The sequence below is a fragment of the Cynocephalus volans genome, chromosome 3, assembly GCF_027409185.1.
Source record: "Cynocephalus volans isolate mCynVol1 chromosome 3, mCynVol1.pri, whole genome shotgun sequence".
In the NCBI taxonomy this organism is placed as follows: domain Eukaryota; kingdom Metazoa; phylum Chordata; class Mammalia; order Dermoptera; family Cynocephalidae; genus Cynocephalus; species Cynocephalus volans.
Window position 1 is genome coordinate 64,092,595 of NC_084462.1, and position 20,194 is coordinate 64,112,788.

General features: G+C 37.7%; 1 protein-coding gene across 5 annotated transcripts in view; it reads right to left on the reverse strand.

Moving 5' to 3' along the window:
- SCAPER (S-phase cyclin A associated protein in the ER) overlaps positions 1-20,194 on the reverse strand; it is a 491,674-nt gene that overhangs the window by 465,445 nt on the left and 6,035 nt on the right. For all 5 annotated transcript variants that reach the window (XM_063090894.1, XM_063090891.1, XM_063090893.1 and 2 more), the window contains exon 2: positions 5,415-5,474. In XM_063090894.1, the coding sequence (XP_062946964.1) occupies positions 5,415-5,420 (6 nt within the window). In that variant the 5' untranslated portion in view covers positions 5,421-5,474. The remainder of the gene's footprint in view (positions 1-5,414; positions 5,475-20,194) is intronic.

The window sequence follows — 20,194 nt, forward strand, 5'->3', positions numbered from 1 at the left end:
ATCACCACTTCTATTCAACTTTGTACTGCAGGTCGTAGACTGTATAATAAGGTAAGAAAAAGAATAAGACAAAGAAAGTACAAGATAAACCTGGAGCAGCTTGTTACACTAGAAAATATAGAAATGCCCAAAGAATAATAGAGACATATCAAAAAGACATAAAAGCCAGCTTGAAGGAGCTTCCTTTGGCAAAATGTGGGACAATTTGAGCTTAAAAATAAATACTGATAGTAATAGATTACAACATTAAATAAAAGACTGAAGAGTCCAGACAGACAGATAAATAATTGAGAATAATATAGATCTTTTCTTCACAGTAGATCTTTAACTAATAAATGTTATCATCAATGGATTCTAAAACTAATGAGTGACAGTTTGATGAGGTACAGTATATTTACATAGCCTCAAAGTATTTCTCCACAAATTACTTATCAATCTCAAATGAGAAAACAGAAACTTTAAGGCAGAAAAGCCTGACAATACATTATATTAACCAAGTGATCAACGTTAACATGACCAACAGCAGGACAAATTCACATCATATGCCTCCTGATATGATACACTGAGAAGGACACGTCACCATTCATGTGATATTCTGCCAAAAGCGCAAAACCTGAATCTAATCATGAGGAAAGATCACCCAAATTGAGGGACATTTTTCAAAATAGAAGTTGTACATTCATACTCTTCAAAAATGGCAAAGTCAGGAAAGATAAAGAAAAGCTAAGGAATTGCTCCAGATTAAAGAAGACCAAAGAGACCTGACCGCTAAATGGATCAAGAAAAAATAACTATAAGAGACATTATTAAGATAGTGACAAACTTTGAACATCTAATGTGGATTACATAATAGTATTGTATCAATGTTAAATTTACAGATTTTGATAATTAAATTATGGTCATGTAAGAGAATGTCCTTGTTCTTAGGAAATACACACTGAAGTATTTAGGGATAAAGGAGTATGTTGGCTTCAAATACTCTCAAATAGTTCAGGAAAAACAGTAATATGCATATATGTTCATGTGTGTGCATGCATGTGTGTGTGTGTGGTAGGTATATATGTGCATATAGATTCATGTGTGTGTATTTATAGTTGCGTGAATGTTTTATACTTACAGAAAGAGAGAATATGATAAAGCAAAAGGGGCAAAATTAGGAGCTGGTAAATCTGGTGAAAGGATTCTTTGTACTTCTCTTGCAACCTTTCTTAAATTTGAAGTTATAGCAAAATAAAAGTTACCAAAAATAATGATGAAGGGGAATACTTTTGTGATCTTCAGATAGAGAAATATTTCTTAACGAGGCCACAAAAAGCTCTAATCATAAAAAAGAAAGACCTTAGGTCAAAAGAATGTCCACTGGGTCAATAGAAAAATGAGCAGGAAACTTGAGTAGGCACTTCACAAAAAATATCTAAATGGCCAATTACCACATGAAAAGGTACTCAGAATAAGCCATCAGAATTATAAAATTTAAATAATAAATAAATACTTTACTGAGTGTTGGTGAGGATTTGGGGCAACTCCTTTCATGTACTGCCAACAGGAAACTAAATGGGTATGACTGCTTTGGAAATCTAGTATTACCTACCAATACATAACCTGGCCTCAGTCTACCTCTCCAGCCTCATCGTCTAATACTGTTGTCCCATTTACCATGCTCCAACAGCACTGACTTTCATTCAGTTTCCCCTAGGCACCAAGCTCCTTCCTAATTAATTCAGGGAACTTATACAGAATTCTTTCTTCTATACGGAATGTTCTACTCCTCTAAAATGCACATTTATTGGCTTCCTCCCTAGCATTCATTTTCCACATCTTCCTTTCTTAATAGCCCAGTTTCTTTTGGGGTTCCATGTGGTTTTAGATAAGAACATTTCATCCCTAACTCCAGGATGCAGCACATGACTTTGCTTAAGCCAATCAGCATGTTCCACTCTCCTAGTCATAACGGATCCAGGGGTAAGCATGTGATCTAAGGTAATCAAAACTCATTGAATCTCAGATCTTTTCCTGGAATGTTAGAAAAAGAACTCTTTCCCTCAGGCCATATATTAGACAATATATGAGGGTACTTCAAAAAGTTCATGGAAAGACTCACTATTCTCTTTCAATTCTATTTTTCCATGAACTTTACAGCTCTGGAAACTACTGCTAACCAACTAGGGAACATAGAGTCTTAAAACAATGGCAACAGAACAGAAAACAGAGTAAATCAAAGAAAAGCAATCAAAAACTTGGTGCCATCGTTGAGCCACTGGATCAACTCTTGTCTGAAGCCAACTCTACCGGCTACTAAAAGCATCCTAAGATAGTGTTCCTCTTAGCCCAGCCAAGGCCTAATGATCTTTCAAGTCCCAACTTCAATGCCACTTTCTCAGTATAAGATTTCCTCAACCCTGAGAATACACCAGGACCCCTCTTATATACTCAAACCAACTTGCACTCCTTTGTAACTAGTATATATCACAATTATATTTTAAATCATATATAATGTGTTTACTCTGTCTTCCCACTAAACAGTAAGTTTCTGAAGGACTGGGTTTTGTTCACCTTTATTCCCACTGTCCAGCACAGTGCCTGTCACCTAAATAAATACATCATGAACAAATGAACAATTGGCATGATAGAGAAATCATGAATAAATGAACATCATTGGGAAATGAGATGTTCAACATAAATCAGTAACTAAAATTTGCCCTGCTAAGCACAAATTCTTTTTGTTTTTACTATTTTGAATAAAACTCTGAATCATACTTCCCTGGTCTCTGAAACAGTGGCTATAAAGCAACTAACTCTTTTTTGATAACTTCAGGTCACCACTATGAACACCAACTATCATACGATATTATAATATCACTATGCCCTCAGAAGCTATGGAAATACAAAGAATAGTTATCCTAAAATAAATGGGCCTAGACCAAAGTGTTTTTAAAGACTTTTTGAGTTCTTTACTTCCTAATGATTAAGCAGAACACAAAAGCGCAATTCTTAATTTTTTTCTCTTCTTCCCTATCAAGCTATTAGCTGTCAATTCTTATTTGCTAGAAATCACAGGAAATGTACTATTATGGCTCTGAATAAGGAACTCAAAAATTCTACAAGTACAGTAAATATACTTTCAGTGTGTGGACTATCTGTTGTCAATGATCATAGGCATTTTTCTTTTACTTTCAGGTTTTGGGCCACATTCCTTAGAGTCACAATTGGCAGATAAGCAATGCTTTACTACACCTTGCCTACTAGAGCTATTTAAAGATCAACAGGCAATATGCAGCTATAAAAAGGACTGAAGATCTCTAATACTCTAGGATACATTGCTAAGTTGAAAAAAAAAAAACCCCAAGGTATTAAAATATGCTATCTTTGGGTTCAAGAAAAAAATATGTTTCTTTTTGAAAATATAAACAATAAAGGATAAATCAAACACTAATAACATTTTATATTTTTATAATATTTTATAATATTTTAATTGTATTTCCATAAACACTAATAAAAATGATTTCCCACAACACCCATTGGAGGATTACTACCAAAAAAACAGAAAATAACAAAAGTTGGCAAGGATGTGGAGAAAATGGAACCTGTGTGCTGTTGGCGGGAATGTAAAATGGTACAGCATCTATGTTAAACACTATGGTAATTCCTCAAAAAATTGAAAACAGATTTACAGTATGACCCAGCAATTCCACTTCTCAATATATACCCAGAAGATTGAAAACAGGGTCTTAAAGAAATATTCATATACACATGTACATATCAGCATTATTGAATGGATAAAAAAAATTTGCTATATACACCCAAAATAATATTATTCACCCTTAAAAAGAAAGGAAATTCTGACATATGCTATAACATGGATGAATCTTGAAGACATTATGTTAAGTGAAATAAGCCAGTCACAAAGACAAATACTGTATGATTTCACTTCTGTGAGGTATGTAGTCAAAATCATAGGGATAGAAAGCAGAATGGTGCAGGGATTGAGGGTAAGGGGAAATGGGGAGTTATTGTTTAATGGACATAGAGCTTCAAAAGTTCTGGAAATGGACAGTAGTGAAGGCTGCATAACAATATGAATATACTTAATACCACTGAACTATACACTTAAAAATGGTTATGATGGTAAATGTCATATTATGCATGTTATGCATGTCATGTTAGCACAATAAAAATAATTGAAAAAAAAATTATTATCCACAAGGGAAGAAGAGAAGAAAAACTTATCTAAATGAATACTGTTTTATAGGTTGGGTTTTGAACCACGTTAATGTTGTATATAATATTAAAATGAAATTAAATAAAAAAGAAAAATCCCTAAAAACCAAAAAGAGCTGAGAACAGGGGAATAATTTTTTTCAAGATACAGACAGAAAAATCTGTCAACCTAGACTTCTATGCCCAGCAAGACCATCCTTCAAAATTAGGACAGGGAAAAAAATACAACTTCAGACAAACAAAAACAGAATTTACAATCAAAAAGCCCTCAAATATGAAAAATTAAAACCTCAGAACTAAGGGAGAGTATGGAGTGTGGAGGGATGAGATAAGAAAAGAGCACAGGGAGATGCGCTCCTGCCCTTATATCCAGAAGGGGCTCTGCCCTGAACCCCACACTTTAGAAGGTTCTACATATAAAAAATATCAAAACCCAAAGTTATTCAGTAACTGAGTGAACAGGAATTAACAGAGAGGGACTCACAAACTGAATTGGGTCCCCAATTCAGTGAAGGGAGGAAAAGAAAGGGGGCAAAACACAACCTCTGTGAGAGTAAGAATATCTGCTATTGTTTAAGATTGGCCATCCAAATTTCCCAAAGGAGGTTTCTAGGCAGACTAGGCTCCCCATATAACTGCATTCCATCCTCCTCCTCTGTTTCAGTAGTTTAAGTAGATACTTAGAACTGCCTGAAAATCTTGAGTTAGAAAAGTAAAGGGCGGGGAATGAGAACCTGTTTGCCTTGGCTCTCTGGAGAGTTTCACCACATCAGTCCCTAGATTCAGGAACTACCCTGGCCCAACTTCTGCCCTGCCTGGCTCAGGGAGAGCATGGCTCCTTTAAGAGATGGCTGGGCCCTGGGCAGAAAAGCAGCTCAGACTGTTAATATGGATTTATTTGTAACTTTTTAATATTAAGACATAAAAAAAAAAGAAAAAGCTGGCTTCCATTTGTATTCTTGCTCTAGATCCAACAAGTATTAGGAGCAATCCTGGGAAGTAGCAATGGCGATGGGCTCTCAGGTTGTACAGTACATTCACAGCTATTGACTTTATTACTTTGCTTTACAACAATGTGCTCCATAGAGTATCTTGTATGAAACAAATATTACATTTAAACAGATGATAAATGAAAAATAGGAAGAAGGAGAGAGGCCAAAACAAAGGCTAGTCTTGAAGGAGGCTTGATCACTTACCATCATTCTTTCTCTTTTATGCCAAGATTATTTACTGCATGATCCCATGGGGTGTGACTCCTACAATAAAAAATATATATTCTCTTAGTCATAACATTATCAGAAAATCATATTTACTCATAAAAGTTACAAATCTCATATCCACAAGTTCCTCATTAAACAAAAAAAGCATTCCTTCAGATTGCCTGTTTAGATATGATATAGCATTCTTTAAACACTCCAAGCTGACAATGCTCTGCAAAAAATAAAAATAAAATGGAAAAGAAACACTGTTAATTACATAAAAAGTCCAGGATATCCTAACCCAGAAGCATCAAATTTTTTTTTACTAAAACTCACAAACACACACACATTTTATATCTCGACCCACTTCACACATACATGTTTAACTGAAACAAAAGTTTCATGAAGTAATGTCTATTCCTATTGAATGAGATGTACTCTAATATTTTCCTCTCTATTCTATTTCATTTTTTATATGCTGTTTTCACTGAATTGACTCACTAAGGAGCCCCAACTCAGTATGGAAAAATCTGTGTAACCTCTCCTTAAGAATTTTCATAAACTGAAATGTTATCAGAATATCCTAATTACCAATTACATTGGTTTTACATAGACGAGACCCTACCTTTCAGGCAACCTATTTAATGTGGCCAAACTTTTACTCAAAGAAATACAAAGCAGAAAAACTATATAGAACACAAAGGGACAGAGAAATTGCTAGGAAAAAATGACCTAACCCTGTAAAAAGAGCTATTGAAAAAGAAAAGAAACCAGAAACTAAAACCAAACCTTCTTCTGGGACAAGAATCTAGGTCATTTACCCTTTGTGAAGTGAATTTGTTCCTTTAAAATGCAGCACCTCAAATACAAACATATATCCACACAAAAACTTATATACAAATGTTCAGAGCAGCATTATTCATAACAGCCAAAAAGTAGAAACAATTCAATGTCCATTAACTGATGAATAGATAAATAAAATGTGGTATATCTATACAATGGAATATTATTCAGCCATAAAAGGGAATAGAGTGCTGATACATGCTACGATGTAGATGAACTTTGAAAACATTATGCTATCGGAAAGAAGCCAGTTACAAAAGACCACACACTGTATGATTCCATTTATGTGAAATGTCCAGAACAGTCAAATCCATAGAGTCAACAAGTATATTAGTGGTTGCCCAAGGCTGGGAGGTTAGGGGGTAATGGGAATGACTGCTAATGAGTATGGAGGGTTTTTTTTGGGGGGGGGGGTGATAAAAATGTTCTAAAATTCTACAAAACAAAATTGTGCTATATATACAAAATAGAATAGTATTCAGCTATAAAAAGTGAAATCCTTTCACTTGCAGCAACATGGATGGAACTAGAGAACATCATGTTAAGTGAGGTAAGTCTGACACAGAAAGACCATTACCCGTAAAGTGCATGATATTACTCACTCATATATGGAAGGTAAAAAAAAAAAAAAAGTTCTCATAGAAATAGAGTAGAATAATGTTTACCAGCGACCAGAGACTGGAGGGTAGGGCGGATGAGGGTGAGAACTGTTGGACTATAGAGTACAAAGCTATGCTATCCACTCAAAATGAATTACTGTGCAATATATGCATGAGTTGAAATAACACACAGTACTCCACATATATGTACAATTAAAAATAAATAAATAAATGCAAATAAATCTCAAAAAAAAATGTTCTAAAATTCATTATGGTGATGACTGTACAACTCTGAATATACTAAAAACCATTTTTAAATGGGTGGATTGTACAGTCCAAAGTTATATCTCAGTAAAGCTGTTATATCTTTTAAAATGCAGTGCCTCTGTTCACAAACCCCTGATGCCTCTCTATCTCACTCAGAGTAAGAGCCAAAGTCCTCACAGTAGCCTACCACACACTAAATTTTCTAGCTTTCTATCCCTCTACTCCTCAGTGCTCATTCCACTCCAGTCACACTGGCCTCTTTATGTTCCCAAACATGCCAGACACACTCTAGCCTCAGGGCTTTATACTTCTTAAACCTCCATCTGGAACACTCACAATTAACTCCATCTTTGTTCAAATGTCACTTTCTTATTGAGGACTTCCCAAGCAACCTATCTAAAATGCAACCCTCCCAGACAAACAAAAGCTGTGGAAGTTCATCACCACAAGACTTACCGTACAAGAAATGCTAATGAGTGTTCTTCAAGTTGAAATGAAAGAACACTAACAACATGTAAACATATGAAAATAAAACTCACTAAAGGTAAAGGTAAGAATATAGCCAAATACAGTGTACTCTAATACTGTAATGGTGGTGCAAAAATCACTTTTAACTCTGTATAAAAGTCAAAAGATAATAGTATTAAAAGTAACTATAACTTTAAAAACTGGGGTGAGAAGTTACAATGTAGAGTTTTCACATGTGGTCAAAGTTAAGTTGTGATCATCCTAAAACAGCCTGTTACTATAAGATATTTTATGTAAGCCTTAAGAAAACCACACATACAAAAAAAAAAAAAAAAAATCATCATATCACAAAGGAAGGCAGCAAAAAAGGAAGAATAGAACAAAGGAATTACAAAACAGAAAACAATTAAAATGGTAGTAGTAAATCCTTACTTATCAATAACTGCTTTGAATGTAAATGGATTAAATTTTCCAATCAGAAGACACAAAATGGCCAAATGGATAAAAAAACAAGATCCAGCTATATGCTGCTACAAGAGACTCACTTTAGCTTTAAAGACACACATAGCTGAAAGTGAAGGGATGGAAAAAGATGTTCCACACAAATGGTAACCAAAAGAGAGCAGGCATGGCTATAATTTTACCAGAAAAAAATAGACTTTAAGTCAAAAACTGTCACAACAAAGAAGGTCATTACATAATAATAAAGAAATCAGTTAATCAAGAGGATATAACAAATGTAAATATATAAGCACCCAACATCAGAGTACCTAAATATATAGAGTAAACTTTAACAGAACTGAAGGGAAAAATAGATGGCAATACAATATTAGTAGGGGACTTCAATACCCCCACTTTCAACAAGGGATAGATCATCCAGACATAAAATCAACAAGGAAATAGTGGACATGAATAATAATATAGATAAAATGGTCCCAACAGACATATGCAGAACATTCCATCCAAAAGCAGCAGAATACACATTATTTTCCAGCACACATAGAACATTCTCTAGAATAGATCATATGTTAGGCCACAAAACAAGTCTTAATAAATTCAAGAAGATTTAAATGACATCAAGTATCTTTTCTGACCACAATGGCATGAAACTAGTGTGAAAGTTGGGAGTATCAAAATGGAGTCACTTGTATCAAACCCTAACAAAAATAAATAAAGCCAGAAGGTTATAAAAGAGATTCCTCATGCACACATGCCTATGATAAGAAATATTACAAAGACTCTTCGAAAGACTCTTACCTACATACATCTGTAACAAAACTTTTGCCAAGGACTTTCCAAACTGCAGCTTACTACATGAGACACAAGGACAACTAGCCAGGTACACAGGAACATTTGCATGACACACTGTCTCCACTAATGAACTGATGTCATCTCCTGCAATAAGCACTTGTAACCAGCTCTTTGTCTCAAAATAAATTATATGTTGTATTAGTCTATTTGTGTTGCTATAACAGAAATACCTGAGACTGGGTAATATATAAAGAAAAGAGGTTTATTTGGCTCATGATTCTGGACAGCAACATCTGATGTGGGCCTCAGGCTGCTTCTACTCATGGTAGAAAACAGCAGGCAGGCAGTGGTACAAGCAGATCACATAGTGAGAGGAAGCAAGAGAGAGGAGTTGCCAGGGTCTTTTAAACTACCAGCTCTCATGGGAACTAACTGAGCAAGAACTCACTCACTACCCCTCTTCCCCCAGGGAGAGCATTAATCCATTCATGAGGGATCCACCCCCATGACTCAAACAGCTTCCAGCACTGCCACATTGGGGATCAGATTTCCGCATGAGTTTTGGCGGGGACAACACATCCAAACTCCACCATATGTACTTCTCTCTTTTGTCTTTAAAACCTTCCCCTTGCCTCAACCACTCTGGATATGCCTATGGTACCCATAGTCCACATATCCCTTGTGCACTCCCAAATAAACACATTATCATTGAAGACTCTCTCATTGTTTGTTATTTAGGTTGATATTAGAAATCAGTAAGAGGAAGAAAATTGAAAAATTTCCAAAACTTAAATAACACACTCCTGAACAATCAATGGGTCAAAGAAGAAATCAAAAGGGAAATCAAGAAATATCTTGAGACAAATGAAAATGGAAATATAACATACCAAAACTTACAGGATGCAGCAAAAGCAGTTCTAAGAGGGAAGTTTAGAGCAATCAACACCTACATTAAGAAAGGAAATCTCAAATAAACAACCTAACTTTACACCTCAAGAAACCAGAAAAAGAACAAACTAAGCCCAAAGTTAGCAGAAAGAAGGAAATAATAAAGAACACAGCAGAAATAAGTGAAATAAAGACTAGAGAAACAATAAAAAAGATCATTTTTTGAAAAGGTAAATAAAACTGAAAAACATTTAGCTAGACTAAGGAAAAAAAGAGAGAAGGTTCAAATAAATGAAATTATAAATGAAAGAGGAGACATGACAACTGATACCAGAGAAATACAAAGAATCATAAAAGTCTACCAGCAACAACTGTACATCAACAAATTCAATAACTTAGGATAAATTCCTAGAAACATAAACCTACCAAGGTTGAATCATGAATAGAAAATCTGACCAGATAAATAACAAGGAGACTGAGTCAGTAATCAAAAAACTCTCAACAAAGAAAAGCCCAGGACATGATGGCTTCACTAGTGAATGCTACCAAACACTTAAAGGAGAATTAATGCCAATCCTTCTCAAACTCTTCCCAAAAACTGAAGAGGAGGAAACACTTCCAAACTCATTTTGTAAGGGCTGATATTGAAGATAGACATGGCCACTGTAAGAAAAGAAAATTACAGGTCAATATTTCTGATGAACATGGATGTAAAAATCCTCAATAAAATACTAGCAAAGCAAATTCAACAGCATATTAAAAGGATCACACACCATGATCAAATAGGATTTATCACTGGGATGCAAGAATGGTTCAACATATGCAAATTAATAAATGTGATACACCACATTAACATAATGAAGAATAAAAATCATATGATCATCTCATAAATGCAGAAAAAGCATCTGACAAAATCCAACATTCCTACATGATAAAAACTCAACAAGTTAGGTACAGAAGAAATATACCTCAACATAATAAAGGTCACATATGCCAAGCCCAAGGCTAACATCATACTCAACAGTGAAAAACTAAAAGCTTTTCCTCTCAGATCAAGAACAAGACAAGGATGTTCACTCTCACCAACTGTATTCAATATAATACTGGAAGTCCTAGCCAGAGCAATTAGTCAAGAAAAATAAATAAAAGATATTCAAATTGGAAAGGAAGAAGTAATTATTGTCTGTTTGCCAATGACATAATCATATACAGAAAACCCTAAAGACTCCACCAAAAAATTGTTACAACTAACAAACATATTCAGTAAAGTTGCAGTACATGAAATCAACATTTAAAAAATCAGTAGCATTTCTATACACTGATAATGAACTATCTATCCAAAAAAGAAATCAAGAAAATAATCCCATCTACAGTAGCATCAAAAACAGTAAAAAAAAAAAATTAGAAATAAATCTAACCAAAAACCTGAAATATGTGTGCACTAAAAACTATAAAACACTGATGAAACAAAGTGAAGACAACATAAATAAATAGATAGCCCATGTTCATGCACTAGAAGAATTAACATAATTAAAATATCTATACTACCCAAAACGATCTACAGATTCATTGTAATTCCTACAGAAATTCCAATGACATTTTTCACAGAAATCTACAATTTTTATGGAGCCACAAAAGACCCCAAATAGCCAAATAACCTTGAGCACAAAAGAACAAAACTGAAGACATCACACTACCTCATTTCAAAATATACTACAAATCTACAGTAATCAAAACAACATGGTACTGGCATTAAAACAAACATACACACCAATGGGACAGAACAGAGCCCAGAAATAAATCCAAGCATTTACCATGAACTAATTTTCACCAAAGGTGCTGAGAACACACAATGAGGAAAGGACAGTCTCTTCAATAAATGGTGTTGAGAAAACTGGATATCCACATGCAGAAGAACAAAATTGGACCCTTACCTAACACCATATACAAAAAAACTGTTTAGGGCCGACCCCATGGCGCACTCGGGACAGTGCAGCGCTGAGAGCGCGGCAGTGCTCCCGCCGCGGGTTCAGATCCTATATAAGGATGGCCAGTGCGCTCACTGGCTGAGCGCGGTGCAGCCGGTCACAAAAAAAGACAAAAAAAAAAAAAAAAAAAAAACTGTTTAAATACTTAAGACCTGAAACTGTAAAACTACTAGAAGAAAACATAGGGAAAAAGCTTCTTGATATTGGTCTGGGCAATGATTTTTTTTTTTTTAGATATGAACCCAAAAGCACAGGCAACAAAAGCAAAAATAGACAAATGGCATTGCATCACATAAAAAGCTTCTGCACAGCAAAAGAAACAGAAGAGTGAAGAGACAACCTAGGAATGGGAGAAGATATTTGTAAACAATATCTCTGATAAAAGGATAATATCCAAAATATATAAGAAACTCAAACAACTCAATAGCAAAAAAACAAAAACAAATAACCTGATTAAAAAATGGGCAAAGGATCTGAATAAACATTTCGCAAAAGAAGACATACAAATGGCCAACAGGTATATGAAAAATGCTCACTATCATTAATCATCAAGGACATGCAAATTAAAACCAAAATGAAATACCACCTCACACCCAAAAAGATGAAATATAACAAGTGTTGGCAAGGATGTGGAGAAAAGGGAACAACTGCATACTACTGGTGGGAATGCAAATTAGTACAGCCATTACGGAAAACAGTATGGAGGTTCCTCAAAACATCAAAAATAGAATAGCCGTATGATCCAGCAATCCCACTTCTGGGTTTATAACCAAAGGAAATGAAATCAATATATCAAAGAGTTATCAGTACTCCTATGTTTACTACAGCATTTCTCTCAGTAGCCAAGATATGGAATCAACGTAAGTGTCCATCAATGGATGAATAAAGAAAATGTGGTGTGTGTATCCACACAATGGAATACTACCCAGCCTTGAAAAAAGAAAACCTAGTCATTTGCAACAACACAGACGAATCTGGAGGACAATGCTAAGTGAAATAAGCCACATACAGAAAGACAAACACTGTATGATCTCACTTATATACAGGATCTAAAAAAAGTTGAACTCATAGAAACAGAAAGTAGAATGGTGGTTGCCAGGGCTTGGGGGAAATGGGGACATGTTGGTTCATTGGTACAAAGTTTCAGTTAGAGAGGATAAATGAGTTCTAGAGATCTATTGTACAGCACGGAGACTGCACTTAATAATAATATATTATATGCTTTAAAACTACTAAGACATTATGTTCTCACCAGAAAAAATAAGTCTGTGAGGTGATATGCTAATTAGCTTGATTTAACCATTTCACAATGTATACTCATATATATCAAAATGTGTTGTACATTATAAATATATACAATTTTTGTCAATTATACCTTAATAAAGCTAGGGGGAAAAGTTTGCAACCCATCTATCCTCATTCCCACCCACCAGCACTCCCCATCCTTCCTCCCCTCTGGAGCACTTATTATTTCATATTATTTACTTATTGGGTGTACTGTGTCCCTCTCCCTACAAAAACGTTGGTTTTGTTACCTCTATAGCCCAAGAACAAATAACAGTACCTGGCATAGAGTAGGCATTAACTAAATATTTATTTACTAATGAATGCAGCCCATGCTACAGAATCTTTGCTCACCTCATTCCTTTCCTCCCACCCTCTACCTGTTCAAAGTCTACCAATTCTTCAAGGCCAGCTCAAAGTTATTTTCATGAAGTGTACTCTTACATCCCCAGCTGATGCAGATCTTAATCTGAACTACCAGACCACTTCATCTATATCTTTTACCTTTAAAAATTGGGGGAAAGTGTGATATAGTAGAAAGAATATATACAGAGTAATTGGAGTCAGCCAAATCACTGGCTATGTGACCTCGAGAAGTCATTCAAGTGCTCTGACTATCAGAATTCTCATCCATAAAAATGAAGGCTAGTTGTTTACCAAAGAGAAGTAACAACATATTTTTCACACAAAGACCTATGTACAAATATTCATAGCAGCTTTATTCATAATAGCCCCAAATCAGAAACAACACAAATACCCATCAACAAGAGAATAATACAATACTACTCAGCAACAGAATGGAATAAACTACTGCTACACACAAAAACAGATAAATATCACAGACATGCTCAGAAAAAGAAACTGGACACAAAAGAATATATCCTCAGTGATTCCATTTATGTGAAGTTATAGAACATGTAAAACTAATCTTAGGTGAGAAATATCAAAAAAGGGTTGCCTTGGTTTGAGGGGAAAGGACTGGGAAGAAGCACAAGGGAACTATTTGGGAGTATGGAAATATTCTACATTTTGATTATGGTAGTGATTCACAGCTATAAATAAATTTTTAAGTACTTATAGACTTAAAGTAAGTGCACATTTTGTATGTAAATCATGCCTCAATAAAACTGATTCAAAGAGTCACATAGTGGGCCGAGCCCATGGCGCACTTGGTAGAGTGCTGCGCTGGCAGCGCGGCAACGCTCCCGCTGCGGGTTCGGATCCTATATAGGACTGACCAGTGCACTCACTGGCTGAGCGCCGGTCACGAAAAAAACGACAAAAAAAAAAAAAAAAAAAGTTGCTAAGAACTTCTGAAGAGAAAAACACAGGTAAAATAAGAGTCACATAGCTTAAGGAGAAAATGAAGACCATCCCTAACTTAGGAGATTAAGAGATCAGATGAGATAAAGATATGCTGAAATAAACATGGCATAGTGGGAAAGAATACACACAAAAGTGAGACTGAATCCCAATTTAGCCACTTATTATAGTTACTAGTTGTATAACTTTAGACAAGTCATTGTACCCTCAGAACCTCAGTTTTCTCTTCTGCAATATGAGGATAATATCTACTTACACAGTTAAAAGGTAGAATGCTAGAGTTCAAATTTCTACCAGTTAACACAATATCTGACACATAATAAGTACCCAAATAATTTCTGAAATATATAAAATATATAAAACCCAGCACACAATAGATGCTCAATGTTATCCTCTTTTCCCCACTTCCTTTAGATGACAGTTTTCTTCTTTATTACATTTTAAGATCCTGAAGCCCAGGACCAATATCTGAATGATCTTCTCTTCTTCCCACTTAAAACAGTCCTTCACAGATGGTGAGCACTCAATAAAGATTTTGAAGGAAAGTAAGGACAAATGTTGGATGGCTCATTGGTTAAGCAGAATAACCTTGTGTGAGGAAAGTGGAGTTGGTTTGGTCAGGCCCTCTGGCCTCATACCTGGCTGGGTATGATTCAGCACATCCTCTGTGAACAAGTTACGTAGGAGTAGTTAGTGCGCATGTGTGCCCACGTACCCCTTGGCTCGCTGCCACTTTTGTATATGCTTTTGGTATGGAAGGCAGCGGCTCTAAACTGCTGGTCAGCAGAGCTCACATCTAAAAATAAAGCATGTCCACTTTGCTGGGGGCTGCTTGGTTTTTCTTTTGACTACCTACCTCAGGACCTGCACAGGATGGGGTAGAGGGGTTTGTGATCCAGCATGTCAGCTGGCATAGTCGGCAGGATTCAGAGCAGGTAAGGGAGCCACTAGCCCTTTGGGAGGGGGAAGAAATGTGGCTATCCTCGAGTATGTGGTAGCCAGTGGCCACTTTCCTGTTGACCGGGATCTGGCTGTTGCTCACTGTACTATGAGTCAACACGGACCAGGCACTCCATGAAGTGGCACGGCTTCGAGATTTGCAGCAGAAAGCAGACTTGTTGGAAGCGCATGTACTTGTTCTGGAGGCTGAAATACAGCAACAGGACACTCCTGCTTTCAACACTGGGGACAATGACAAACCTGATGGTAAGTTAGGGGAGACTATGCATCCGCTGGCACGACCTGTTGTGCATCAGAAACTAAAGCATGAGCAGCCCATAGGACAAGGTAGGCAATCCACAAGTGACCCAATTCACTACTTATGTCCCCTACACTCAAGCTGAGTTAGTGGACCTGGGGAAACAGTTCCGCCAGAAACAGGGCAAACCCCTAGCTGCTTGGCTTTTGCAGCTGTGGGACCTAGGGGTGGATGGTATGATGTGTTCTGGTGAAGAGATGGAAAAGCTGGTGTCAATCACCATGCATCTGTCCCCGAGGCAGTGGTTACAGAATAGCCGCAGATACGCACAGGGACAAGGCAACCACTCCTTGATGGAACAGGTGAATGCAGCTATCTGGACTGTGTGGATGAGCGCTGGAGAACTGCCTGAAACCGTCAGTAAGTGGCAAACGTATGTCGAGCTGGTCCAAGTGATTCGGGAGCCAGGGATGCAACAGTCCATGTTTAATGTGAACACCCATGGCCCAGACAATGAACGCTTCACAGGGAGCATGAGGGATACAGTGTTACAGAACGCTCCATAAACGTGCTTTGGGTCACTGGTGGTTACACTGGTCCCATACATTCGTCATCCTATAGATGAAGTGACAACCATGATGGCCAGTCTGGGCAAAGCAGAAGAGAGGAGACAAATAAAAGGGGTCCAGAAGGTGGTGAAGACTAAATCCTCAAGAAATGCTCAGGATTTTACCCTGAAGGGACCAAGCAAGACCAGCCATATGCAGATGTGGTTTGACTTGCTTACAGCAGGAATTGACAGAGAAAAAACTGACCAGCAACCAAATGCACTATTGTTTGCCTTGTGGCGACAATTGCGCCCCAAATAGCATTTCATTAAACATCTAGAAACAGGTGGCAAAGTACACCCAGTGTATTTGACGGATTTTACGGCTACTTCTGTCGAGGTGGATGGACTGTTCTCTCTTGGCTAAGAACCAGGCCAAGGTGCTTGTCTTTTGGGGACAGATGAGGACCAGAGGCCTCACAATGAACTGGCAATACATTGGTCAGGGATAAATGTGCAGCATGTATTGGCACTGGTGGATACTGGTGCAGAACAAAGCCTGATACATGGCAACTCAGATAAGTTTCCAGTGGCCACAGTGAATGTTGATGGCTATGGAAGACATTCTGTTACAGACAATGTTGTGTCTTTGCTGCTGAGCACTGAATGATTGCCCCCTCGTATGTATACTCTGTATGCATCCCCTGTAGCTAAATACATATAGATGAAAGTACATCTTGGGTATAATGTACTTTATGGGCAAACGATGGTTGGAGAATCCAGCTGTGGATACAGACAATGAAGCCTGTGCTGCGGGGACATGTCAAGCATGATCCACAGGTGTTACCCAAGCCAAGGTGTGTGGTCAATGTAAAACACTATTGCCTGCTGGGAGGACATGCAGAGATAGGTGCCACTGTCTTGGAGTTGGAGAAGGTTGACATCATTCATCCTGCACCTGATCCTTTTAATGCCCCAGTATGGCCAGTGAAAAAAACCAGATGGTACCTGGAGGATGACTGTGGACTATCAAGAACTGAACAAAGTAGTGCCTCCTTTGCATGCAGCTGTGCCTTCAGTTCACTTGATGGATCATCTCACTACTCAGCCAAGAACTTATCATTATGTACTGGACCGTGCAAATGCTTTTTTCCCTATTCCGATCTCAGCGGATAGCCAAGATCAATTTGCCTTCAGCTGGGAAGGGAGTCAATGGGCTTTTCAAGTGTAGCCCCAAGGATACCTGTATAGCCCAATTATCTGTCATGGTTTAGTGGCTGGGAACCTAGCCAAGTGGACTAGGCCCAGCACAGTTACAAGGTTTCATTATATAGATGATGTCTTACTAGCCTCTGATTGTCTTGCATATTTAACCAAGGCAGCTCCAATGCTGCTGCTAGGTCATGTGGCAAGAGTTATGGGAATTAGGACATGGAAAGGAAGTAAGTCTTTTCCATGTCACAGGATATTTCCCCTTAGCCAGTCCAGGCAATGAAGCTGATGCACTGGCTAAGGTAAAATGGCTAGAGAGAGCTCCAGCAGCTGATGTAGCTGGGTGGCTATACTGAAGAATGCAGCATGCTGGCTGCAAGACCATGTGGTCGATGGCTCACCAGGTGCTGCATAAACCCGAGAAAGAATGCCCCTGCTGGGCAGATGTACCTTTGATGGCTTGCTAGGTGCTGCAGGCAGATAGGCAGAAAACTCGAGAGGAGGATGCTCCTAACATGGTGGCAGGTGGATTTTGTGGAATCACTGCCAAAGTCAGAGAACTACAGGTATATCTTCACAACCATTGATACGGCTACTGGTCTTCTGTTTGTATGGTCTAGTAAGGCCCTAGACCAGGTAAGCACTATTAAAGTGTTGAATAGCCTTATGGCCATGTATGGCCGGCCCCTGGTCATAGAGAGTGATAATGGAACCCACTTTACTGGACATGAAGTACAGAAGTGGGCTTCCCAGTTGTCCATTCAGTGGAAGTTACATGTGCCGTATCATCCCCAGGCAGTGAGAATGACTGAACAGTACAACTGTCTTCTGAAAAAGGGACTGATGCTATCCACACAACCCCCATCCATGAAGGGGTGGACACAGCGGTTATGGCCAACAGTCAGGATCTTAAATGAGAGACCCCGCAAGGGCAGGGCCTCTCCAGTGGAGGCTCTGTTGCATAGAGCCGCAGCACCTGTTCCTGCAACCATTCTTTCCAGGATGGTAAGCTAGCAGGTATTCTTCCAGAGGGACAAGAACTCCTTCTACTGGTGCCAATAACCTTTTTGTCTTTTCACCCATAGTACTGTGGCTGCAGGCATCAGTGCTGACTGGACACAGACATATGTTCCTATGGCCAATGTGTCGGCTCGCTGAATATGCAGCGAGTGTAATTCTTACCAGTGTGGCTGCAGGATTCCCGTGGAAAATCACCCCAATGACAATAACTAACCAGACATGTGTATGGGTGGAGTTTTTGTGGCTAATAGTTGAAAGGATAGAGCTATGGGGATAAGCCTCAAGGTGTACTGAATGTACAATAAGTACAGAGGCTATATGGATGCAGGGGTCAGCCATCCTCGCTAAGGGAACATTGCAGAAGATCTTCAACTCATAGATTGCATGGCAAGGGACCCTGAAGGGGTGGAGTGTGAGGAAAGTGGAGTTGGTTTGGTCAAGCCCTCTCGCCTCATATCCAGCTGGGTATGATTCAGCACATACTTTGCAAACAAGTGACATAGGAGAAGAGTTAGTGTGCTTGCACACCCGTGTACCCCTTGGCTCATTGCCGCTTTTGTGTACAATTTTGGTATGGGAAGCAGCAGCTCTAAACCGCTGGTTGGCAAAGCTCACGTCTAAAAATAAAGCATGTCCACTTTGCTGGTGTCTGCTCAGTTTTTCTTTCGACTACCTGGCTCAGGACCTGCATAGGACAGATAGAAGGGTTTGTGATCCAGCCTGACACCTCTTTTGGTAATTCCAGAATTAATTAGTAAAGCTGTGTACTCTATTAGCCTTTCCAATAAAGATAGTTGTTCACTAGGCTTTTTTATGGCAGACACAAAATTTTATATACCCTATGATTAAAGCTGTGAGGCAGGGGGGTGGACTACTATATGTACTGGAAAAAGAGATTGGAAATACACAGGAAGCGGTGTGAGATAAAAAGCATAAGCTCTGAACTCGGACCCAAATTGATATCCCAAGACTGATACTTACAGACTATGCATCCTTTAGGCAAGTTATCTAACATTTTTTGAACCTCAGGGTTCACAGCTATAAAATGGGGGTAAAAATATCTACCTTGTAGAATCATTTTTAAAATCAAAGAAATTATATGCGAAGAACTTGATGGCACAGAACCAGTACTCAATAACTGGTAACTATACACTCCAGGGATTGAAGGTAATTTTTTCTTTGCTATTTTTCCTGATTTTCTGAAATATGATTGCACTGCACTTACAACTTTTAAAAATTGCAATGATTTAAATTTAAATGTACTTTCAAATTACAGATTAAATTCAGCTTGGACTTTAAAGTTTTCAACCCAGAGATCACAAATTCTTATTACCAGAACTTTTTATCCCCAAGGGGGAAAAAAAGGAAGAAAAGTTCAAGACTGAATCATCATCTCTTAAGTCCTAATTTATTCCAAATCCTTACACAACTGTGTCTTGTGCACTACTATTTAATTTGGCACCTGACAAGAGTATTGTCTCTGCCTCTGCTGGAAGTCAGTGGTACATAAGATGCATGATTTTTTTTTTTAAGCTAAATTCAAGACATGTGTACCTGGGCAAACAGGTACTACAAAGAGTAAATTAATAAACATAAGTAGGGGATGTTTCACAGTAATGTATTTAAATACCACAAGGATTTCTGGGAAGTAATCCACGTAATGATATGAATAAAAAGCCAATACAGAGAGAGTGCTAAAGGGAGATCAAGAACACACGTCAGGTTAAGTAGCAGCACTATGTCAGGTTAAAAAAGTTATGTCCACATTTCTCCAGAAAAGATATACAAATAGCCAATAAGCACATGACAGGATATTAAAATCACTAGTCATTAGGGAAATACAAATCAAAACCACTATGAGATACCACTTTACACCCACCAAGACATCT